Source organism: Cydia amplana, chromosome 7 (assembly GCF_948474715.1).
Source record: "Cydia amplana chromosome 7, ilCydAmpl1.1, whole genome shotgun sequence".
Taxonomy (NCBI): domain Eukaryota; kingdom Metazoa; phylum Arthropoda; class Insecta; order Lepidoptera; family Tortricidae; genus Cydia; species Cydia amplana.
In genome coordinates this window covers 16,598,542-16,624,686 of record NC_086075.1, presented here as the reverse complement: position 1 = coordinate 16,624,686, position 26,145 = coordinate 16,598,542, and the positions used below count along the sequence as shown (strand labels likewise).

The 26,145-nt window shown below is 35.5% G+C and overlaps 3 protein-coding genes across 4 annotated transcripts in view; 1 reads left to right on the top strand and 2 right to left on the bottom strand.

Annotated features, from left to right (window-relative positions):
* Nucleotides 1–26,145, bottom strand: part of LOC134649573 (alanine--glyoxylate aminotransferase 2-like) — a 393,462-nt gene that overhangs the window by 40,118 nt on the left and 327,199 nt on the right. The gene's annotated exons all lie outside the window — the stretch shown is intronic.
* LOC134649606 (ATP-dependent (S)-NAD(P)H-hydrate dehydratase) overlaps nucleotides 1–26,145 on the top strand; it is a 395,537-nt gene that overhangs the window by 261,062 nt on the left and 108,330 nt on the right. The window lies entirely within an intron of this gene.
* LOC134649501 (protein artichoke) overlaps nucleotides 24,118–26,145 on the bottom strand; it is a 28,255-nt gene continuing 26,227 nt past the window's right edge. For both annotated transcript variants that reach the window (XM_063504258.1, XM_063504257.1), the window contains exon 5: nucleotides 24,118–25,864. In XM_063504258.1, coding sequence (XP_063360328.1) covers nucleotides 25,292–25,864 — 573 coding nt within the window. In that variant the 3' untranslated portion in view covers nucleotides 24,118–25,291. The remainder of the gene's footprint in view (nucleotides 25,865–26,145) is intronic.

The following is a 26,145-nucleotide window of genomic DNA, read 5'->3' as shown; positions in this document are numbered from 1 at the left end:
TTGGCATTTAATATTAGGTCTGGGGTTATGAAATCCCGTTTAGCCACACACCACCGCAATTCCAGTCAGCCCAAAAAGTTTGGTCTAAAAAGATATTTTGTTAATAAATAAAGAAATGATAAACTTAAAGTTCTTGGTGATATTCCAGTATGCTCTTGCTATTTCAGTATAATTTTAGTTTCAAAAAGTAATGATACATACAGATTTATTATAAACTTGAACCACTTAAATCAGAATATAACTACAGAAGGGATGCTACATGTCAAACATAGATCTATGAGAAGTATATGTTTCTGAACTTATCTCAGAAAAATTTAAGAAATATTTGAGATTTCAATTTAATGGACAATTGTACCAATTAAATGCTACGCCTTATGGTATCTGTAGCGCCCCATGTGTTGACCAAATTATTGAGACCCTTAAGCACTTACCTCAGTGTAATACTAACCTGTTACTTGGATAACATTCTAGTTTTTGGTAAATCAGAGATATGGAAAAATAATGTATCACTGACTCGTATATTACTACTAGATTTGGGATTTGTGATCAACCTTAAAAAGAGCCTTATCAACACTCAAAGTGTGTGTGTATGTGCTAGAACTTAGTTTTTCAATTTAAATCCAACAATGTCAATTGCAGTGCCTAACCAGAAACAACTTTCAATGTTAGAAAAAATATATGAATTCTAAAAAAGAAACCATTGCAATATAAAGTATTCTCCCAACAGTTTGGGTCACTTAACTTCATTGCTCCAGCCATAACATCCGCCCGGGTTTACAACCAGTTATTGGAAAGGGAAAAATATCTAGAGCTGCTAGAAAACAATGAAGATTATGATGCAGTTGCGGTAAATCCTGGGACTATAATCCTAGAACTCAATTGGCGGTGCAGAAATGATAATAATAAAGACCATATGTATACATATTTTAATTTTTGTTTTAGAGTTAAAAACAGCCTTATTAGGTTAACGGCCTTAAATGTTTTGCAAGAATAAAACTAACTGTAAAATACTGTTAAGAATTTACAATACTACAGTTGTAAATTAGATTAACTAATTTGAAGGGATTCAATTTCCACATCTTAACAGTATAACCAGAGAAATCTGGCAATACTGTGAAGAGAGAAATCTTGGTCTATACATCTTACATCAATAAGTGCCAGTTGCATCAGCCGCACTTGGCAGACTGATCAACGTCACCCGGCGCGCCGCGGCAGTTACTATAAAATATTCCATACAATAAAATTTAGCGAACTGTTTAACGATGACAAACAGTTTGGTGGTACCGACCGACCCCACGTACCAAAGATAATTCTGAATCAGAAAGAGAACCTAGAAGACTTAATATAGAATGAGAACTTTCTGATATAACATATTCCAATATCATAAGCAAATTTGGTAAACCAGAGATTGGTCTCTTTGCCTCTAGAATCATTTCTTAATTGTGAAAAGTTTAATTTCATTCACAGTAAAGGTTTTTACCCTTAATTGGAAAAAATACTTATTCTACACCTATCCACCTTTTTTCACTTGCGGTCGCGTACGCGAGATGCGTAACCCCAGCGCTCCTAATAATGTAAAACTCCTTGCCATCTAATACAATTAGACAATATGATTCATGACAAAAACTCTGGTGATCGTACTGTACTAAATATAATTTAGTTACTAATAATGCATTCATTCCAATACATCCTTAAATTCGTGAGTGAATGTTTTGATACAGGAGCATCTTATGAAACCTTAAAATTCAACCAAGTCGACCTTATACTTAATTATAGGACCAAAATAGGATAAGAAGATTTAGGAGAGGTGTATTTCGAGCAAAACCTCCTAAACCTAATTACAATGGAACTTGGGACCCTGAAATAGTGTTAAATTAGCTTACTAGTTTACCTACATCAGATTTTTCTTTAGAAAAACTAACTAAATAATTAGTTACTCCTTAGCTTTAACTACAGGACATAGGGTACAAACCCTGTTATTAATCTTGTTAAATAATATTTATTTATTTTATATTTTTACTGTTTATTATGAAACAAACAGTTGTATACTTTTACAGTTAAACAGAGATATATGATAATATAAAGTTAAGCCTACAGTTTCCTTAACTAAAGATACGATAGCTAATTACATTTATAAATACTTCAACCTAGAAGATCAGAGCTGTAATATAAATTTATTTAGTAATTTATTACTTAAACCACTACAAGAGGTGGCACAACTATGGTTACAATTTAAAGCATATGAAATAATATAGAAGTTGCTCCGTTAGAGCTTATACGTTGATGCAACAAAAGGTTTAAGGAATATTTATAGTCAACGGACTTTTAAAAAACCACACCATACGGTGTCTAAACAAAGCTCAAGTCGTTGGTTTTAAAATATTTTACATGAACATGATATTGACGTGAATATATTTATAGCTCATTCTACAAGACATGCTTCGACTTCAGCCGCTTTTAGATCAGACATATCCGTTGATGAAATCCAAAAAACTGCAGGATAGTCTAGATTAGAAGTTCAGAGACTCTTGCAAGACACTTTAAAAGACCAATCACGTTAGCGTCTTTTAGTCATGCAGTTTTAAACACCTCCTTTTTGTAGGTGTCCTAGTTCTTAATTTATTATAGTATTAGAAATACTATTGTCCCATATTATTTACTAGGTTATAATACCAAGATAATGAAACAGACTGGTTAAAAATATGAAGAAGTTAATGTTTTCATAAAAGTTATTTATTGTTGTTGTACTAATTGTACATCAAGGAGAATAAATGTTTATGTTACTCGATTTAATACCGTTTATTCATTCACAACTAAACTTTAAACATCTACTTGTAAATCCGTCTCGGACAAGGACGGAGTATAATTACATGATCAAACGAACTTACCTTAAGTGAAGTTCGATCATGATTATACGAAGCTCCTTGTCCGAGACGGCAGTCCCGTACCCTCCCATAAGCCTATCGACTTTATTCCCACATATAATTAGTTGTTCATGAATAGCTTTAAACTAAATGACTTACCACAGATCTGTCAAAACGAAGGTGTTTTGTTTTTTTTTTTAGCTTTGAAATAGTGACTAAGGCGCTGTACGACAGCGTTACTACTTGTAAATCCGTCTCGGACAAGGAGCTTCGTATAATCATGATCGAACTTCACTTAAGGTAAGTTCGTTTGATCATGTAATTAACACTGTCTTGGATGAAGGCAACGTCACAACAGACTCTCTGGAGTTCCTAAACTCATTGAGTGCTTCAGAACTCCCAGCACACACATTAACCTACGTTAATACTATTGTTGTGTGTTTATGCACTGACAGCCTGGACGCTTTCCGCCCTACGCGGAGCTCGGCCTTCGGCCTTCGCACTTAGACACTTATACTATTGTTCTGTGATTAAGCACTGACATCCAGGACGCTTCGGGCCTTCGGCCCTACGCGGAGCTCGGCCTTCGGCTTTCGCATTAGATATCCACACCAAAATTCAACCATTGCGGCTGTGTCCCTGACATAGCCTCTCTCAATTTTTTTCTATCAAAAAAATTCGCGCTCGCTACGCTCGCGTTTTTAACTTTTAAGGTTAAGCCTACTTTGATAAAGGTGGCATTCTTCGGGCCTTCGACCCTACATGAAGCTCGGCCTTCGGCCTTCGAATTTAGACACTTATACTATCGTTCTGTGTTTAAGCACTGACTTCCTGGACGCTTCGGGCTTTCGGCCCTAAGCGGAGCTCGGCCTTCGGCTTTCGCATTTAGACACTGATACCATTGTTCTGTGATTAAGCATTGACATCCTGGACGCTTCGGGCCTTCGGCCCTACATGGAGCTCGGCCTTCGGCTTTCGCATTAGATATCCACACCAAAATTTCACGTAAACCAGTGCGGATATATCCCTGACATAGAATCTCTAATTTTTTTTTATCAAAAAAAATTCGCGCTCGCTACGTCGCGTTTTTAAATTTTAAGGTTAAGCCTACTTTGATAAAGGTGGCATTCTGGGCACCCTACCGAGCGACTACTACTACGACTTAAGCATTGACATCCTGGACGCTTCGGGCCTTCGACCCTACATGAAGCTCGGCCTTCGGCCTTCGCATTTAGACACTGATACCATTGTTCTGTGATTAAGCACTGATATCCTGGACGCTTCGGGCCTTCGGCCCTACATGGAGCTCGGCCTTCGGCTTTCGCATTAGATATCCACACCAAAATTTCACGTAAACCAGTGTGGATATATCCCTGACATAGACTCTCTAATCTTTTTTCTATCAAAAAAAATTCGCGCTCGTTACGCTCGCGTTTTTAATACTATTTTAAGGGTTAAGCCTAATTTGATAAAGGTGGCATTCTGGGCACCCTACCGAGCGACTACTACTACGACTTAAGCACTGACATCCTGGACGCTTCGGGCCTTCGGCCCTACGCGGAGCTCGGCCTTCGGCCTTCGCATTTAGACACTGATGCCATTGTTCTGTGATTAAGCACTGACATCCTGGACGCTTCGGGCCTTCGACCCTACACGAAGCTCGGCCTTCGGCCTTCGTATTTAGACACTTATACTATTGTTCTGTGCTTAAGCACTGACAGCCTGGACGCTTCGGGCCTTCGGCCCTACATGGAGCTTCGGCTTTCGCATTATTTAGATATCCACACCAACGTTTCACGTAAACCATTGTGGCTGTGTCCCTGACATAGCATCTCTCAATTTTTTTCTATCAAAAAAATTTCGCGCTCGCTACGCTCGCGTTTTTAATACGATTTTAAGGGTTAAGCTCTACTTTAATAAAGATGGCATTCTGGGCACCCTACCAAGCGACTACGACTTACGCCAATTTTTTTTTAATTTAAGTGTTATTTAATAAATAACACTTAAATTAAAAACTTATAATTAAACATTTTTTTACACTGTTAAAAGTAATCCCCGGTACATCATATATGTAGATATTTAGTTGTGTATACATAAACATAACTGTAAATAAAGTGTAAATACTCGGCCTCAAGTTTTTGATATCTATAATATTCTCCTTTCCTCTAATCCTACTACTCTGTGTCGTTTAAATCACGTCTAATATTGGAATAAGGGCGAAAAAGACTATTGGTTTTGGAGTGTAGTTTTGTTTAGTGGGACCTACCTAATTGTAAAATATTTTATCTGGACTTCGGTCCGCAAATCGTATCCATCTGTCACTTTACTTCAAGTTCCGCCTCCAGGGGAGAGAAAGAGAAATTAGGGATGAATTAGCTTACTGACACAGACCGAATTCCACGCGGGCGGAGCCGCGGGCACAGCTAGTATACAATAAACGTGAAAGACCTGACTGACTGACTGACTTAAATCAACGCACAGCCCAAACCGCTGGGACTAGAAAGTGCAAATTTGGCAAGTAGGTTCCTTATAAGGTCTAAAGGTCCACTAAGAAAGGATTTTTCAAAATTCATCCCCTAAAGGGGTGAAATGGGGGTCCAAATTTTGTATGGGGAAACAAGATTAGTTAGACTATTTTATTCTAAATTTCACAGGAGTATTCCTAAAGATAAATGAGTAAACACGTGTTTCAGGTTTTTTGAAAATTCAACCCCTAAGAGGGGGAAAAGTCCCCAATAGGGTTGATATCTCAAAATATCAATATGGGTTTTCTTAGTATTTTGAGACGCTAATTACAAAAATGGCATCAAAATTAAAATATAACGTAGCCGAAGTGAACAATGATCCCCCTGGTGGGGGTGCAATGGGGTTAAAATCTCAAAATATCAATATGGGTATCGTTTCCATGGTTTTGTGGGACGATAATTACAAAACTGGGATCAAAATTAAAATATAACGTAGCCGACGTGAACTATGGCCCCTGGTGGGGAATGCTAATTACGAAGATAGCATAGATTTTGAAATTGAACGGTTGTAACATACACGCTGATTTACAGCCACACGTGATCCAGACTTTTGAGAATGCAATCCCTTAAATTCAACCCCTAAGGGGGTAAAAAAGGGGATGCAAGTTTGTATGGGGTTCAAGTTTTATTTTAAGCTAGAAATTTTAAACATCTTAAAAAGATATATTATAAAAATACAAGAAAACGGGTTTCAGCTTTTTTGCACATTCATCCCCTAAGGTGGTGAAAAAGGAGTTGAAAGTTTGTATGGAGATCGAAAACAATTTTGAGTGCGGGACTTGAAAATTTGTATATAGGCATATTATTAAAATACAAGAAAAGTAATTTCAGCGTTTTTAAAATTTCATCCCCTAACAGGGTTAAAAAGGGGTTGAAAGATAGAATCCATTACAAATTCTTTGAAACTTCTTATAAACGCGTAACATAAAATAACAAAATAACATTAATTAAACATTATTAAAAATTCAACCCCTAAGGGGGTTAAAAAGGGGATGAAAGTTTGTCTTAGGGTTCAAATTTTATTGTAAGCTAGAAACTTGAAACTTCGTAAAAAGGTATTATAATAAAAGAGAAGAAAACTAATTTCAGCGTTTTTGAAAATTCATCCCCCAAGGTGGTGAAAAAGGGGTTGAAAGTTTGTATGCACATCAAAAATTTTTTGGAGTGCGGGGCTTGAATCTTTGTAAGGGCATGTTATAAGCATACAAGAAAAGTAATTTCAGCGTTTTTAAAAATCATACCTTAAAAGGGTTAAATAGGGGTTTAAAGTTTGTATGGAGACCAAACATTTTTTTGAGTGCGGGACTTGAATCTGTGTATAAAGGCATATTATTAGAATACAAGAAAAGTATTTCAGCGTTTTTGAAAATTCATCCTCCAAGGTGGTGAAATTTGTATGGAAGTCAAACATTTGAGTGCGGGACTTGAATCGTTGTATTAGAATAAATGAAAAGTAATTTCAGCTTTTTTAAAACTTCATCCCCTAAAAGGTTTAAGAAGGGGTTGAAAGTTGGTAGAGAGTTCAAATTTTATTTAAAGCTAGGAACTTCAAACTTTGTAAATAGCTAGTTAGGTAGTAGATTTTACTAAATAGTGGACTTGAAAATATGCTGGGTGTTGAGAGGGATTATATCGAGAGCAATTTTATTCAGTTAGGGGCTTGAAACTTCGTAGCCAGGTTGTGTATAATAATTAACAAATGATTAACAGTCCCTACTGCTCTTTTGCTGCATAATGTTCTAAGCTAATGTAGAATATATAACCACCAATATACAAATCCACGCGTACGAAGTCGCGGGCAAAAGCTAGTAATAAATAAGTATCCACTTCGTTTAGATAATTATAATTAACAATAGCAGCTTATGATAAGCTTAATTAAAATGCTTGTACAAGCATTTTAACTGAACGATTGTTTTTATATACCTATAGGTACCTATTAGATTTATAACTATAGGTGTTTTCAACTTATTAGGTTGTCATTTTTCAGGAATAACTCACCAAATAACATTTTATTGGATTACTAGCGACCCGCCCCGGCTTCGCACGGGTTAACAACTTATACATAAACCTTCCTCTTAAATCACTCTATCTATTTAAAAAAAAACCGCATTAAAAGCCGTTCCGTAGTTTTAAAAATCTAAGCATACATACAGACAGACAGACAGACAGACAGACAGTGGGAAGCGGTGTTTTACTATGAAGTGATTTTGATAATTACCGGTGTACGAGTATATTAGAAAATGTACACCCGACAGCGACATTGTATAACTTAAGGAAGCGTGTTTTGTTCATGTATGTATTTGCTACATATGTATTTGCTCTTATTACATTAGAAAAAGAATCCACACCCGCGAGGTCTAGGACTCATCTTGACTTGATATTAGTAAAGAAAACACGATCAATTTCACAATCAAATTAAGAAGCAGAATGCATAAATAGAACATGCTTACATATGTATTTATACTTGAATAGTTTATTTTACATAAAAATGTAGACAAACAAAAACATGCCCAAAAACATTAATCCTCGACTAACAGCTACTTCAATTTCAAAAGTATGTAGGTATACATATAGGTACTAGGTAGTACAAATATCCCTTCTTACAAAACAAAATTCTTTGGAAGCCTTATTAGGGAAGAATAGTTATATTCGTCTGACTTGTCCCCGAGTGCAAAACTTTTAATAAGCACGTTTTCTAAGTCATTCTTCAGGTAAGTTCTTTCTAGTTTTTCATTATATTTTCTTATATAATAATTTTAGCATATTTCTCAATTGTCATCCATCTGGAATGATGGCTTTATTAAAGTAGTTTTTGTTTAGCGTTTATATAATTTATTACATAATAACCGTTAACTATGTCGTATTTTTAGCTTTAATACTTTATTGAGAATGAAATCGCTTGCTCAAAAATAACTTCGACTTAATTTGATGTACCTACTTGTCTCAGAAAAAAGTGTTTAATATATTTAAATTAAGATTCTTCTAAGCCGAAATTGGCCGTGGCGGGTGGCAGAGGGATACGTGGGTAATTGATCACGTCTTAGCGCCACGGGCTGCCGGCCGAACGTTTGCTAGCCAGATTAAAATGATCTGTTATTATTTCCAAGGCAGCTTTCACGTTGACGGGGAAAATATTAAAATTTGTGAGCGATTTCGTAGAACGTCATTTTTACTCATAATTTTTGGGCTCATCGCTTTATTAATTTACCCGTACTACCTAATCCGGAAGACTTAAAGCGCTCAAAAATCTCAAAAATGTTGGTTGCTCTGTCTGATAATTTAATTCCTAGAACGAAACAAATTTGCTAAAATTTAATCGACAGGTAATAAAAAACACTGAGTATTTAGGTAAATAATTTTATTATTAAAATGATGTTCAGTGAAGAAATATTTCATAGAAAACTATCGTAGACAATAGTGCATAGGTACATTATTGAAATCCAGTTAATGTGATATTTATAAAAATATGTAGTACCTAACTGGTTTTAAGTTAACCATAAATTACCCTAGAAATCTCAGTTCTTTTGATATCGTTAAAATTATAATTTATTAAAACTATGAGTTTTATCAGCATTGCCACAGGATAAACTAAATTGGGTACCTTGTTCGTTTTCAAGTTAAACCCAAAATTGAATATTGCTTCCAGAAATTTCGTTCAATTCATTTAAATATTTTTTATAGGTGTGAAAGTTAATCATTTATATATTATTATTATATCTATAGGTTCCGTTCGGATTCAAAATACACCCGCATTACTGTTGCAGTAATGCGGCTTGACATTGCTGCCGACTGCTATGCTGCTGCAAATATGTCAAAAATGCTGCCCGGTATCTAAATAAAAATGTAATGGTTGTTAAATGTAACCAATATGTTGGGCCATCGTGTAGAGGATACACGATGGCCCAACATATTGGTCCAATATATTGGGCCAACGTGTAGAGAGGGTAGTGGTGTCGGTTGGCTTATGGCGCGGCGAATGGCGATGGGATGGCCGCGGTGTCGGTTTTTCGGCACACATCAAAGGTAGTGAGCCAACGATGGCGGTACGCATCTACACGTGGCCCAATTCAGTGCGCGCTCGAACGCGGTCGAGTGTGGACGTTTGCGCTCAGTATCAATTTACGGTTTTTTTAGTGCGCGCTCAAACGCGGTCGAGTGTGGACGTTTGCGCTCAGTATCAATTTACGGTTTTTTTTAATTAAAAATGACGAGTACGTGGCCTCATTATGGAAGTAATGAAGGAATAGGAAATTTACGCAGACAGTAAATTTACAATTTAAATAAATAAATATAACAATACATACTAATAATTAAATAAATGAATATTAGATACATATCTAACTATACATAGTATGTACCTACACCTCACAATTTGCACAGCTAGTAATAAAATTATAATATGATCTAAAATAATTTAAGCAAATTGTATGGTAACATGAAATTAAAAAAGATATTTAATTAATTTAATTCTTTAAAAAAATCTAACATTCATTTTTTTTCGGGAAGTATGTATCATCAAAAAACTCCTGCAGCTTTTACGCCATTTTTTTTTTAAATTACTTGTAGAAAATATTGGTACGTGGCGTATAGACAAATTGCTGCAACGGCTAATGCTTCCACGTCCATCTCGGAAACCGGATAGATCACAACTGAATGTCGCCATCGTGTAGTTGCGTTCCAACCATCGCATGGCCATCTCGCTCGCTGGCCCAGCGTTGGGCCATCGTGTAGAGGAGCCATAAAATGAAAATGCAACTAAACGCTCAGTTCGCCTCAGTTGACTGCTGTGGTAGGTACCAAGAACTCTTAATAATATCTTCGTTAGCAGTGTATCAAGGCTCGCTAAATAGCATTCAATTAATATTTAACTACTTTTATGAAAAGCAGACTGTCTCTTAGAACCTCTTTAGTCGTTCATTTTAATTTATCGCGGAGAACATTTTAGTTGACATCTAGGTCAGCGTTTTAAAAAGTTTCTAGAGCAAATACTTGGCCTGGACTTCCTTTTTGAATCAGGTCATAATTTATTCGAGTTTGTGATTTTAACGCGCTCTTTAATCACTACTGCAAAATGGTAATTTTGTTACCCGACTATGCCAAATTCGAAAGAAAAGGTTATGACTTTACTGTACAGTCACCTGCAATAATATATACCCGCAAAATATGTGACACGCTCTTATGGCTCTACAAAATATAAGATCGTGTCAAATATTTTTGTGCAACATATTATTGCAGGTGACTGTACGCAAAAATTATACCAGCCACCAATAGCAGCTATTAGAAAACCAGTTTTAATCTGGAATTTATAGCACAAAAATACGATAAACAGGTGAATGAGTTTTATGAAACGGATGTCACGGCTGTTATGCACGGTTGGGCACAATAAACATATCAACATACACCTAATAGCGCTACAAAAAATCTCAACACCAATTCATCGGCACATCCGAATTCGATAAATGGAACGGTACAGTCAACACAACATTCGGTGCGCGCGGCATAATCAATAATCGTTATGCAATGTCACGATTTGGTGAAGCGAGGAAAATACGTACTCAAATAATACAGGAATAGGTCTGAGACGTGATGTTATTGTTTTAACCGATGTTATTCGTCTTTGAATTCAGGGGAAGATTATTTTTGCAGTAATATTTTAAAGAATCGTGCTAAAATTTTAAATTAATTGATTATTTTTATGTAAGTTACAAAACAAAAATCAGAATTGTATTTATGTAGACTATTGCATCCACTTAAAAAAAACAACAATTACATTTTATAGGGAAATATAGGACATTTATACACAGATGGACTAGGTAAGTAAGTTCAATAAGGCTCGTGTTGTGGATTTTGCATGTACGCAATAAGATGTGTGCATAAATATTCACAATTTAACATCACAAACATAATTATTTATTTAAAAATTTACGTATAGGTATGATGAGTGAAAAGTGTTACATGGTGTAAAATTTCTTCCATCTCGGACAAGGCACTATAATCCTTCGCTAAGCAGGTTTCATTGCGGAATTCTTCGCAGAAAATTGTTTTGAATTTAACGCGCGTCTATTAAATATTTAAATGCATTTGGCCGAAGAGGCTGCCAGCCCCTCTTGTGAATTGTAATACAATCCACCATTTTACATCACAAGGATACAACATAATTTTATAGATGTCCCACAATGAGGCTTTTATATTCAATCAAATTAAAAGGGCTATCCCATTGCTATACCCGGTTTCTTCCCGAGCGTAACAGAGCAAATGTAAAAACGATAAGTTAGCAATTCAATTGACATATGACTTTGCCATGGGTCGCATACAGATGACATATTTAAGAGATCTACAATTCTACTTACTGAAATAATAGGGTTGCTCAGATTTAGTGAGTCAGTATAAACTATCTGAATTGCTATTTAGCACATGACAATATTTGCTTTTGCCTTTTGCTTTTATTTTAATTGCTCAAAGGTTAACTGAAAATGATTCAATGAAATAATAGTTCGTTTTGGATGTACTAAATGACATTTTTAAACTCAAGTATTAGCATGGTATGGGCATTTGCATGTCGAGCATTATTTAGTATTCATTTAATCATTGCTTTGTGTGTACAAAAAGGTCTTATGAATATTATATTATGTTACAACACAACCCTGTAAGGGCACTGCAATAAAATTACAAACTAATCAACTACTTAACCTAATAACACTATTAAATATACATATTTACATGTAATGGCCGGCCGTAGATAGGGTGGCAAAGAGGTTGACACGGGTAAATATTAAACCTTACCTCAGGAGTCTAGATATTATGACGCTTACATTACCGCTCTATACCATGATTTTGAGAAAGAAGCCAAACAATTTAAACAAGTACCTAATGCAAGTTTTTTCGTATCAATGTGGTTTTTACAGCGCCTCAAAGCTTAAGTCTAAATTTTCATTATAACTACTTTCCGCATAATATTTGGCTATAAAAGTAGCAGGTACGTAAGTATGCTAACTTTGAACCAACTTGAGCAAAGCTCATTTAAGTTGGTGCTACTCTTCAACAAGTTTTTTAGCATTGGGCGACGGTGGTTTAATTTCTGATTTTCTTTCGTACCTATTTAGTTACACTTTAGTAATAAAATGAAATAATTTATATTACAGAAAACACTTTGACAATATATAGTATTTTAAAACTAGCTACATACATTGGAATTATTAGGTTCGGAGAATAACCACAAATAATTGCATGGGTCCGTCATGTTCCATCATAGACTAGGAATCCTCTCGACGGAGTTTAGAGCAATTATTTCATGAAACCGATGCTGCCAAAAATACTGGGGTGCGGGGGACGAGGTGAGCGAATCCCCGTGTCGTGATTGGTTCGTTCAAAGACACGGACCAATCACGGCACGGGATTCTGACACTTGACTCGAAGATGGAGAAAAACTACCGTATATTTGTGGCAGAGGGGGTAGCGTTACTATGCCCAGTCTAGAGGATGTCTTGTCTGTGTGTTCCATAAATACGATTTCAGGCTTGCGAAACAAATCAACACCAGTCAATTAGGCTATTGATATTTGCATGCAAGAGATCTGACGGGCACGAGCGACTAATGGACTGGTTTACTTTGGCGAGCATTTGTAATACAATATGAACACTCCAACGCCGACGCGTATTATAGGTCAAGTGCTTAGAAGTGCCTACATAATGTGCGTTCGTCCTTCTTCATAAGGCCGGGCGTAGACGTACGGAATGACTAGCTTGATTCAAAAATGGAATTTGATATCTGTATTCGGGTAGGACATGTTACACTACTCTTGAGCAGACTTAGGTACTTACCTAGACTCCGACCACGCTAACTTTGCATTGACTTGGCAGTAACATATCTCATACAAGTGAATCTCATACACCTGACGTAGTACTTGGCAGGAAAACAATTTTAATTAAGTACTTACATAGTCTTTTTAAGGCTCTGCTTTTTTTTTCAAATTGATTTGTAATAATTATGTTGTTGCATGGTTTTGATTCCATTAACATAATAATATTGGATATAAAATTTCCAGGAATGGGCTAACGCTTCTTTAGATTTCGAATTTTACAAGAGTAAAATTAAGCCAGAAGCTACAAATTACCTCAATACATTTATCTGTTATATTTTTAAGGGACCTGTGAGGCCACGCGACAGAATCTAGACTCGAAATTTCGTTACTGAATGTAGTAGGTAAGTAAGTAATTCCGGCCGTGGTGTAACAATGGACTAAGTAGCAGCGCTAAGTAGCCCTAGGGATATCAATCACGATTACTAGATTTTATAAGACAACAACGCGAATAAGACGAAATCAGGAGCACTTAGTCTGGACCTTGAAAAGGAACAGCTTTAATTCATACTTTAAAAAAAGATTTGGGTTAATTTTATTACTAAATAATATTTAGTAATATATTATATTATATGCGAAAGTAACTATGTCTGTCTGTCTGTCTGTCTGTTACCTCTTCATGCTTCAGCTGCTGAACCAATTTAGATGAAACTTCGTACGGGGATATTTTGAGTCCCGGAAATGTTCCCTTACTTAAAAAAAACTTATTTTATATACAAAATGTATTATGGAAGTGGTATAATGGATATACTAAATCAACGCAGAAGCTAGCATAGGCCAATTAAATTTGTTTTTCGAAGAATTAATTCCCAGCAATCTGGAAATCGTTTTAATACCTTTATTTGATCCTAAAAAAATTAAAAGCATATATTTTTTCCGCAAATTCTAAAATTCATAACTTTTAAATGAAAATTAAACATCATTAAAACGATGTTTCCCCATTTTATTCGCAACTAGGGATGCTATGTGATCGAGTCCAATAATATTTAACACGATTTTAACAGACAGTAGGTAACAGTACCTACAATAGGTAGGCAAATTTAAAAATGTGTTTTTTTTTTAGCTTTCATGCACTATTTATATACTCACATGACTTTTTGTCGAGCATTTCATTTGTATATTGTCAAGGATTGTGATTTCATATACCTAGTAGTGTTTATTTCATTGTAACTTTATACTTAAATTAAATTATTAAACTAAATTTCGAATTAATTTTAACTTTTTTAAGGATGACTCACGCTAGACCGGGCCGGGGCCGGGCCGGAGCTTTATTGAACAAACTTCTATTATTTATCTTAATTAAAACCTAATATCCCAAGTATCCCACTCTTCACTCTGTCCTCGCGCCAACTCTACACTCCAACGCTCTTTCAATGAGACGTCATCAGAAACCTATTAAGTTGCATAAGCGTGCCATACATTCATTACTAATGTGCCGTCATTTGCCCGATTCGGAGTGATGTACGGGTCTTATTGCCGCAACAGCTGCGGTTGCCTCATTAATACGATAATTATCTCTGTCGGGGAACGCATCATCGTCATCGCGAGGAGATAGATTTTCTTCGCGTGGCAAATTTAACGTATGCTCTATATACTGTAGGTATTAAAAGATAAGATAAAGATAAAAGATAGTTTATTTAAGTAAGCATAATTACAATGCGCTTATGAACGTCAAATAAAGTTACACCGGCTCCAACCCTACACCTCTGCCCCGAGAAGATTTAAATCCCCCCTCAATTGGAGGAGGGTATTAATATAAATATAACATAATCATTGAACAAGACACAAATGTTTGTCGTCATGGTGATTTTTAATCGTCCGCGTCAGATTTTCGGTACCTAATAAAACAATTCTTCACGACTCTTTAATTACCATTTTATTATACCGGGTATGGCCACACGAGAAAAAAAATAAACTGTGGGCTGAACAAATGTCGGTCAGTTTGAGGAGTACAACCTACAGTTTAATTTTTTGCTCATGTTACAGGCCAGACCCGGTATATTTTTTGGGCGGAGATATCTTTTTCTACACACATATATTGCTTTTATACTTTAGTGGCTTTCCAGAAAATACTGTGACAAGTTGGGCGTTTCCTGCGATATATATTACAGCGTATCGTACCACTAGCTGTTGCAACTTTTTTCGGACAAACCAATTTTAAAACACATACTACCTACTGACTGAAAGATATTTTTATTATGATTATTCTATTTACATATACTTAAGTATGTTCTATTGCAAATAAAGTGATTGATTGATATATGTATATAGAAAATAAATGCACCTGCCTAAAAAGTAGTATTTGTTTTTTTTCCTTTTTTTTTTAACTAATTATATATTTAATTTATTAACATTTCAAAAAGTAGTTGAATTAATATTCAACAGTCTGAAATGTTACACTTTCTTTAGTAAAGAGATGTAATTACCTACTTGTTTCTTTTACAGTCTGTCAACTGTCTTATACAGGGTGAAATTGTTATGTTTGATCATACGCTGAGGGGTGGATAAAAAATATTAAGGTCATACTGAAAAACTTTTAGCATGGGGCCAACCCAGAAATCGCGAAATAGTACCTTACGCTTCACCGTGTAGGTAACGAACGAAAGCTTGCTTGTTGCTGCCTTCACTACGAAAAAACATTAAATAGTTCATATATAGTAGTTAAAAGTACTTTTGTTTTTAATTATGGGCAATTACGAGTCACGCGTTCCATACAATTTTACTTCTTTTTCCCGAGCTTGTTAGGTACTGAATAAATTATAACACCTCAGTTCTTGAATTTTATAAATCGTTTTTCTAAAATAAAACAAGCCATATAAATTAGGTAGTAATATATTTGTCTGTTTTTAGGTTTCTATGAATTGACACAACTTTTTCTTTCTTTTAAGAATTCAATTAATGTTTAAAACGTTTTCTTCGTATTTGGAATTGTGTTCATGGGAAAACAAAGTAATAATAAATACCTAAAAACCATATTTCTTTAAACCTTCATTTAATTTCAAAGAGTAAATTCAAGCGCTTTGTGAGTTTAATTAATAGAAGTATTTAATAACTCAATTTCGATGACCAAACCTTTCTATTTCAGCGACCTCAGTAAAGGTGGTCTGCCTTTTAACTTGACTATTCAACCATTAAACAAACATTGTAAAACCGCAAAAGGTATTTTAACAAGCAGTACGAAATTCAAATAACCTTCCAACTGAAAATAGCTCTCTAGCGCCTAATTTATATGCTTACAAAAATAGCGTTACTTGCAAAAATGATTGTATCTAACTACTTCATTCTTTGCAGAAACACGGCATTGTTGGTTACCCTTGAATTTTCCTCGAAATTTTAGGTTATTACCACTAGTTACCACCAAGTTGTTAACAGTGGTAACTACTGGGAATTTTTTTCCCACCTGTTAAGTACTGGATATACGCACGGGAGGAGACGCGCGGGCGGCGGGCAGCACGCGACGTCATCGCGGCAAGCCGCGAGCGACGCGCGGCACACACTTGGCTTTACCTACTTCACCGGCAACGGACGAATACCGAATTTAATTTTATAATTGTTTGGCCCAAGGACCGGAAAACCCCTCTTTACGCTTAATCCTATCCATTCGGTAACCCAATCAATTCGGTTACCTTATCATTCGGTAACCCTATCATACTGTTACCTGATTGTAACGGTAAGCTTATTGAAACGGTAACCTTAACCGTTAACCGAGTTAATCTCAAAACCCCATCGCATTAGGGTTTTTGTTAGGGGTTTTTAACCGGTTTTTATTCAGTTATGGTAACCTTTATTATCGGTTGCTTATTGGTTTGCTACATTCGTATTTAGTGATGTGCCGTCAGTCAAATACTAAGAAAAATTGTTAATAATAAATTAACTATTTTATAATAGTTTATTTTGTTATTTTTGTCAATTTTCTTAATTTTGCTTATTTTAATGTTTTTGTTTATTTTACTTATTTTGTTTATTTTTTTATTTTGTAAATTTACAAACTTTGGCCGGGATTTCTTGCTGTAATTAAGGCGGAATAAATCAGCCTATTTTAATACAGTCCGCGATTTATTTCTACGTCCCAGTAGGACCCTAACACACCTTTTACCAGTGGTAACTACAATACTATTTTTATACTGTTTTTATTAGTATTTAACTCTAACAAAATTTTGGTACCACCAAACCGAGTTGGTGGTAACTACTGGGAATAATTTTTCCCAGTAGTTACCAGTGGTAAAAGGTGGGAAAAAAATGGTGATTTTTAATCGTCCGCGTCAGATTTTCGGTACCTAATAAAACAATTCTTCACGACTCTTTAATTACCATTTTATTATACCGGGTATGGCCACACGAGAAAAAAAATAAACTGTGGGCTGAACAAATGTCGGTCAGTTTGAGGAGTACAACCTACAGTTTAATTTTTTGCTCATGTTACAGGCCAGACCCGGTATATTTTTTGGGCGGAGATATCTTTTTCTACACACATATATTGCTTTTATACTTTAGTGGCTTTCCAGAAAATACTGTGACAAGTTGGGCGTTTCCTGCGATATATATTACAGCGTATCGTACCACTAGCTGTTGCAACTTTTTTCGGACAAACCAATTTTAAAACACATACTACCTACTGACTGAAAGATATTTTTATTATGATTATTCTATTTACATATACTTAAGTATGTTCTATTGCAAATAAAGTGATTGATTGATATATGTATATAGAAAATAAATGCACCTGCCTAAAAAGTAGTATTTGTTTTTTTTCCTTTTTTTTTTAACTAATTATATATTTAATTTATTAACATTTCAAAAAGTAGTTGAATTAATATTCAACAGTCTGAAATGTTACACTTTCTTTAGTAAAGAGATGTAATTACCTACTTGTTTCTTTTACAGTCTGTCAACTGTCTTATACAGGGTGAAATTGTTATGTTTGATCATACGCTGAGGGGTGGATAAAAAATATTAAGGTCATACTGAAAAACTTTTAGCATGGGGCCAACCCAGAAATCGCGAAATAGTACCTTACGCTTCACCGTGTAGGTAACGAACGAAAGCTTGCTTGTTGCTGCCTTCACTACGAAAAAACATTAAATAGTTCATATATAGTAGTTAAAAGTACTTTTGTTTTTAATTATGGGCAATTACGAGTCACGCGTTCCATACAATTTTACTTCTTTTTCCCGAGCTTGTTAGGTACTGAATAAATTATAACACCTCAGTTCTTGAATTTTATAAATCGTTTTTCTAAAATAAAACAAGCCATATAAATTAGGTAGTAATATATTTGTCTGTTTTTAGGTTTCTATGAATTGACACAACTTTTTCTTTCTTTTAAGAATTCAATTAATGTTTAAAACGTTTTCTTCGTATTTGGAATTGTGTTCATGGGAAAACAAAGTAATAATAAATACCTAAAAACCATATTTCTTTAAACCTTCATTTAATTTCAAAGAGTAAATTCAAGCGCTTTGTGAGTTTAATTAATAGAAGTATTTAATAACTCAATTTCGATGACCAAACCTTTCTATTTCAGCGACCTCAGTAAAGGTGGTCTGCCTTTTAACTTGACTATTCAACCATTAAACAAACATTGTAAAACCGCAAAAGGTATTTTAACAAGCAGTACGAAATTCAAATAACCTTCCAACTGAAAATAGCTCTCTAGCGCCTAATTTATATGCTTACAAAAATAGCGTTACTTGCAAAAATGATTGTATCTAACTACTTCATTCTTTGCAGAAACACGGCATTGTTGGTTACCCTTGAATTTTCCTCGAAATTTTAGGTTATTACCACTAGTTACCACCAAGTTGTTAACAGTGGTAACTACTGGGAATTTTTTTCCCACCTGTTAAGTACTGGATATACGCACGGGAGGAGACGCGCGGGCGGCGGGCAGCACGCGACGTCATCGCGGCAAGCCGCGAGCGACGCGCGGCACACACTTGGCTTTACCTACTTCACCGGCAACGGACGAATACCGAATTTAATTTTATAATTGTTTGGCCCAAGGACCGGAAAACCCCTCTTTACGCTTAATCCTATCCATTCGGTAACCCAATCAATTCGGTTACCTTATCATTCGGTAACCCTATCATACTGTTACCTGATTGTAACGGTAAGCTTATTGAAACGGTAACCTTAACCGTTAACCGAGTTAATCTCAAAACCCCATCGCATTAGGGTTTTTGTTAGGGGTTTTTAACCGGTTTTTATTCAGTTATGGTAACCTTTATTATCGGTTGCTTATTGGTTTGCTACATTCGTATTTAGTGATGTGCCGTCAGTCAAATACTAAGAAAAATTGTTAATAATAAATTAACTATTTTATAATAGTTTATTTTGTTATTTTTGTCAATTTTCTTAATTTTGCTTATTTTAATGTTTTTGTTTATTTTACTTATTTTGTTTATTTTTTTATTTTGTAAATTTACAAACTTTGGCCGGGATTTCTTGCTGTAATTAAGGCGGAATAAATCAGCCTATTTTAATACAGTCCGCGATTTATTTCTACGTCCCAGTAGGACCCTAACACACCTTTTACCAGTGGTAACTACAATACTATTTTTATACTGTTTTTATTAGTATTTAACTCTAACAAAATTTTGGTACCACCAAACCGAGTTGGTGGTAACTACTGGGAATAATTTTTCCCAGTAGTTACCAGTGGTAAAAGGTGGGAAAAAAATTCCCAGTAGTTACCACTGGTAACAACTTGGTGGTAACTAGTGGGAATAATCCGACATTTTCAAGAATCGAATCACGATGACAGTGATTGACGAGGTGATCGATTTAACCACAGACCTGCAATAACACATAAACTGACAAGAGACATGACGCGTTGCGTGCAGTATTAAACCGATTTGCATATTTTTGGGGAGGAAAGGTTTAATTTATGTTGAAAAACATTTAACAGCTTATATTTTCCAGTAGCGTCATGAGTCGCTGACAGTGTCAAAACTGACATGTAACGCTAACGTCTACGTAATTTACTTTCTATACATCTCGCTGAGCTGGCACTAATAGTACGAGCGGGAGGCATAGAAAGCAAGTTACGTTCTCGATAGCGTTAATGTCAGTGCTAAACGGGTGGTAGCCACACAGCTTAGATAGTTAAGAAATAGTACATTACGATAATAATTGAATAAAACTATTTTTTTTTCATCACACTCGCTCAGTAAATGTGGAATTGCAGGCGTAGCGGGAGCAATAGAAAAAGCGTTCTCCCTAGGGAGTAATGAAGTTTCTAGTACCATAATTAACAGTTTTTTGTCTTTATACTTTCACTTTTGTATCGCAAAAGTGTGATGAAAAACATTGTGTGTAACTCGGGGCGTAATAATATTGCAAACTCGAGTCTATAAATCGCACCAGCAAGCCGTCGCGATTTAACTTACTCTCGTTTGCAATATTTAACTTACGCCCCATGTTGCACAATTTACTATTGATAGCCTGGTTTAGCATCCCACTGCTGGGCAAAGGCCTCCTTTCCTTTCCTCCACTCAACCCTGTCGTTTGTATTTTCCTGCCAATCCGGATAAAATGCGTCCAAGTCGTCGCGCCATCTCCTTTTTGGTCTGCCTGAACCCTGGCCTATTAAGCAATAGGTAGACGCTCTAAAAATATAACGCTCTCATTTTTAGGGTTCCGTACCCAAAGGGTAAAAACGGGACCCTATTACTAAGACTCCGCTGTCCGTCCGTCCGTCCGTCTGTCACCAGGCTGTATCTCACGAACCGTGATAGCTAGACAGTTGAAATTTTCACAGATGATGTATTTCTGTTGCCGATATAAAAACAAATACTAAAAACAGAATATCCCATACAACAAACGTGATTTTTGACCGAAGTTAAGCAACGTCGGGCGGGGTCAGTACTTGGATGGGTGACCGTTTTTTTGCTTGTTTTGCTCTATTTTTTGTTGATGGCGCGGAACCCTCCGTGCGCCAGTCCGACTCGCACTTGGCCGGTTTTGTTATTTTTTTTGCGGCAGGTAATGAAGGATGGTCGGACCGACATTTGCATTATAATGAAGCATTAATGAATTATTACAGTTACTAAATAAATTGCTCGAGAATTATCTGGTTCGTGGCAATTTACGAAAAGCTCGGCTGGTTCAATGTTATGAAATACTCGTCCAGTTTTGTATGCATAATTAATTAACTAATTAACGGTTCTTACAACAATTTTATTGGGTTGTGTTTATTATATTCAATTTGCTTTCGATCTTATGTTTAAGATAACTTATAATAGACGAATTTCTGGGTGACCGAGCTTTGCTCGGTAAACATACAAAAACTCGAATGCGCGTTTTCCCAGAGATAAGTCCAATTTTTCGCCCCCCCAAAACTCCCATATAGCAAATTTCATTCAAATCGTTAGGAGCGTTTCCAAGATCCCCGAAATATACAGGGTGCTTCCTGTAACAGGAGCAATAAATTAAACTAAAGGCTGACCAAAATTTGTTCAGCAACTTTTAAAAATTATGAATCCTTTAGACTTCCTCTTTTTCATACAAAATAAATATTGCCTTCAATGTACGCTGACATCAGTGTATTTGACGTGGCTTGTCACGCTTTAAACATAACAAAATATGAATATATATATATTGCGTCTTAGAATAAACTTTAAAGTGTAATAAAAATCAATACATGAGTTATTTTCAAAAGTTGCTGAACAAATGTTGGTCAGTTTGAGGAGTACAGCCTACAGTTTAATTTATTGCTCCTGTTGCAGGAAGCACCCTATATAAATAAACATACAAGAATTGCTCGTTTAAAGGTATTCGATAGATTAGATTAGATAGATATAGACGTTCTATCTAAAATTGTTAATACCTATGGTAAGAATCAAAGTTTCCAAACTCCAACTTATGTTATTAGTTCCATGAGCTTGCACAGACACAGAATGAGCTTCTAGCTACTCGTAGGTATTTGAATCGCAAACAGCCATTTAAAGCGCAAAGCCAGCGCTTCTCCTATATCCGACTCGCCTGGAACAATCGCATTTTTAACGTGGCCGCACTCCTTTGTGGACAAACTTCTGCGCGATTCGATTCCAACTGGGTTTTCCTTTCACGTATATTTCTGATGGTGTATATAAGTACCTACAGTCAACAGCAGAAGTTGCGAAGCGGGCGAGGTGTTCAAACTTACCTTGACACGCTCTTATTGTCTTAACAATAAAGTCGCGATTCGATTCCAACTCGGTTTTCCTTTCATGTCTATTTCTGATGGTGTATATAAGTACCTACAGTCAACAGCAGAAGTTACTAAGCGGGCGAGGTGTTCAAACTTAAGTACCTTGACACGCTCTTATTGTCTTAACAATAAAGTCGCTCCAAGATCATTTTGTACACATCCCGCTTAGCGACTTTTCGATTCTATATAATGGTTCAAAATTGACAAACCTTCAAACTCCGAGACTGCACCTAAGCTGCTAAGGATCAGGGGGTATAAGTACTTACATACCTACTTAAAGTTTTTTTTTTCATTCCACCTAACACGATGACATCATATTTTTTTATTCAACATTGTTTTGATTGCAGATTGGAAGAATGTTGTTCAATCAATCGATTTTCAATTCTCGGGGACCTACCACATAATTATATCCTCTAGCCGTCCAGATAACTATAAAACGGTCTCCCATTCCATTCTAATTTAAGACGAAACAGGAGCTGAGATTTAAATATTTTAGGTAAATATACCCGTCTTGCTAACGGAAGCGGCTCCTAAAACTAGTGCGATAAGGACAAGGCGAAAAATCCTGCGTAAAAATCTCAAAAATCGTGGTTTCATACTCGACTGTTTCCTCCTCCAAAACTTAACCAATCGTAACCAAATTTGGAAATATAAATGATTATGAAATTATCTGTGTATCTGTTTTGCTTTTTGGCTAATTGATATCAGTTTTGAATACCACGCCTCTCATTGCGGCATAGTCAATTAGGCCATTTTGACCATTTTTGAAGGGCTCTAGCGCCTTAAAAAACAAAAATATCAAAAAAAGCAAAACGGTCCGACACAAATATTGACAATATTAATCTGTGTTAAAAAATCATAGCTCTAGCTTCAAAAACCACGGAGGAAACAGTCGAGTACGTTTGTATGGAAAAATGACCACTCCTGTTGGCTCTTAAATCTTTATTTTGACAAATCAAAATTGCATTTGTCTTGGCAAGTTTTGACGTCTGGGCAGTTAGAGGATTTAGCAAAGGATATGTAAGATGTTACAATGAATGCAGAGTATCGTCTAGACTGAATTATTCATTTCATCCATTTAATTCAGACACGTCTTGTATCAAGGATATCGGGTTTCTATATCCTTGTCTAGTTAAACTTATCCATGACATTGATTGATTGATTTTCACTTGAAACGAGGATTAACACAAAATCAGGTTTTTTTTTAATACATGTAAATATTTGCAGTCTTCTTGTTGAAAGATAAATCGAGAAGGAACTATACGTACAAGATACCAACATTTAAACTACAGAAGTTGACATAATTTTTACGTTACCACAGATCACCAACATCTGCATCTGCACCAACAGATCAATGATTCATAATCAGTCAAAATTAGATCAATTTATAGTTTTTAAATTCCACTCGAACTGTTTAAGAGTGAGCTGGAATTACGTTCATATTTTACTAAAGCGATCAACACATATCGGGTTAATATGTAGGGTTTCATAAACGTTGTATATTGTAGTTGAACGAATTAAGTCTTTATCGTGATAGTTTTTCTTTGAACCTTCTTATAAAAAGGTTATTTTATTTTCAACCCGGCAATAACTATCTTAGATATAGGGAAGTAGAATCATGAATTCATGACCTGATCTGTACCTATAAATAACAAGGTTTCGAAATATTAAATAAAACGATAAATTTTAGGAGTTTTATTTTATCAATACTACAGTCTTTGTACAAGTTTTAAACAGATTGTGATGAATCAAAAACAGAGTATAAAGTTGTGATTATTTGGTACAATGCTTTATATACAATGCACCTGATATCTTCGTTTTATATACAGATAATATACTAATTAATTATTCAGTTATTAGCTATTCATTACTAATTTGCATCTCGCTAGGTGAATATTCGTTTCCCGTGTGGCACGTATTAACATTAGTCATTTACAATGTATTATCTTATAATACAGTAACACCTACCGAAATGGTTATAAACTATAGATGATTATACACAATAATGGTACTAATTTTGTTACAATATCCTAAATAATTACAATCAGTTACAAATAATCACAATAATATATTCATTGGTATCAAAATCAACATACAACGTTAAACGTTGTAAAATAAAGCTAGGAACCGCATTAAGATTAATGTGTCAAAAAAATATTGGCATATATAAGTAAATACAATTTACACAATTTCGTCACAATTTAAATAAACACGAGAAGGCCTAAGTAAACAGCTTCAGAATTTCTTGCTCTTTTGATGCCAAATACCTACTTTCATTTCCAAGGATCAAGCGACTGCCGCTGTGAAAAATTACTCCAATGATTAGGCAGAATACACAGGCGGCATTTATTTATGTAATGTAACAGCTTTTACGTTTTTATATTTTAAGAGTACCGTCTGGCTCTATGAAATCTGCACATGTTAAGAGCTGCATAATGTACCTAGGTAGCTTATTGCTCAGGCACACACACGCCACGTCGTTTTTATGGGTCAGATTACATAAATAACAAGGTCTGACTTTGTATTCGTCAGAAAGTCGGTGCTTCATGTCCTTATAATGCTAAAGAAAATGAAATAGGTTCTGTTTCACAGACCAGGTTGCCGTCTGCGTGTTCTTTAATATAAAAGTTTTTCGATTATCACACATTTCGTTATTGATAGCCCCGAATCGTAATAATTCATTCGCGTCTGTCAAACTTCCCAGAAAAGTTTCAAAGACGATGAGGGTCATAAAAGGTTTCACCTATCGTGAGTGATACTCAGTCCTATTCATAAGGAAACCAAAATGAAAAAAATCCCTTCAACTCATAAAGGGATACTCACGTCACACCTGTGAAAGAAACTTTTATTTCACTCATGTTTGCATTGTGTTTTTGTTTTTATCTGTAATTATTGTATTTACATCCATGTCTGTAGTTTGTACTTCTACGCTTGGCGCAGAAAAGTCATCGTATGATATATACTGCGGTGCTTGCTGCACTTCTACTTTAGCGATAACTGGACGTTTTTTTGTTTTTATGTAACCTAAAGCCGATACTAAGACCACAAATACAATGAATCCCATGCAACAACCAACCACTAAGCTAAGTCTTCTTGTTAGTATGTCAGCAATTCCCATGTAAGTATTAGAGAATGGGCTGTCAACAGCTGCGCCGAAAATTTCTATTGTATTTACAGTAGTACATTTACTTATAAGAGAATCGTTCATAAACGGCTTGAGGTTATTGAATATCTGTTCATCATTGTACAAATTGGTACTTGAATTTTCTGGCAGAAGAGCAATTCTTGCGTCGGGCATGGAAGCATCAGATAGAGTCGACGTCTCGAAGTTTCCAAACGCAATGACGCAGATAGTGTAGCGCGCGCCTGGGGTCAAGTGGTTCAGCCGTATAGACCTTTGTGTTGCATTCACTATTTTTCCGCGAATCTGCAACAAATAACGGGTAACGTAAACAAAGCTGTACAATTTTCAAGTTTTCATATTAGGCAGATGAAAAATCTGTGCACATGAGCCGAAGCTGAAACGAAGATTTAAATGGATTCACAGAAGCACCATAAATATTTTTTATGGACCATTGAAGTGATGCACAGCCTTTGTATTCAAATGTTTGTTGTAAAGGTTGCCGTACGTATTTTATACAACTCGTTATCCCGCAAGTTACTACGCTTAATTTATTTATGAACGCATTTAACGACGATTGCCGGTGG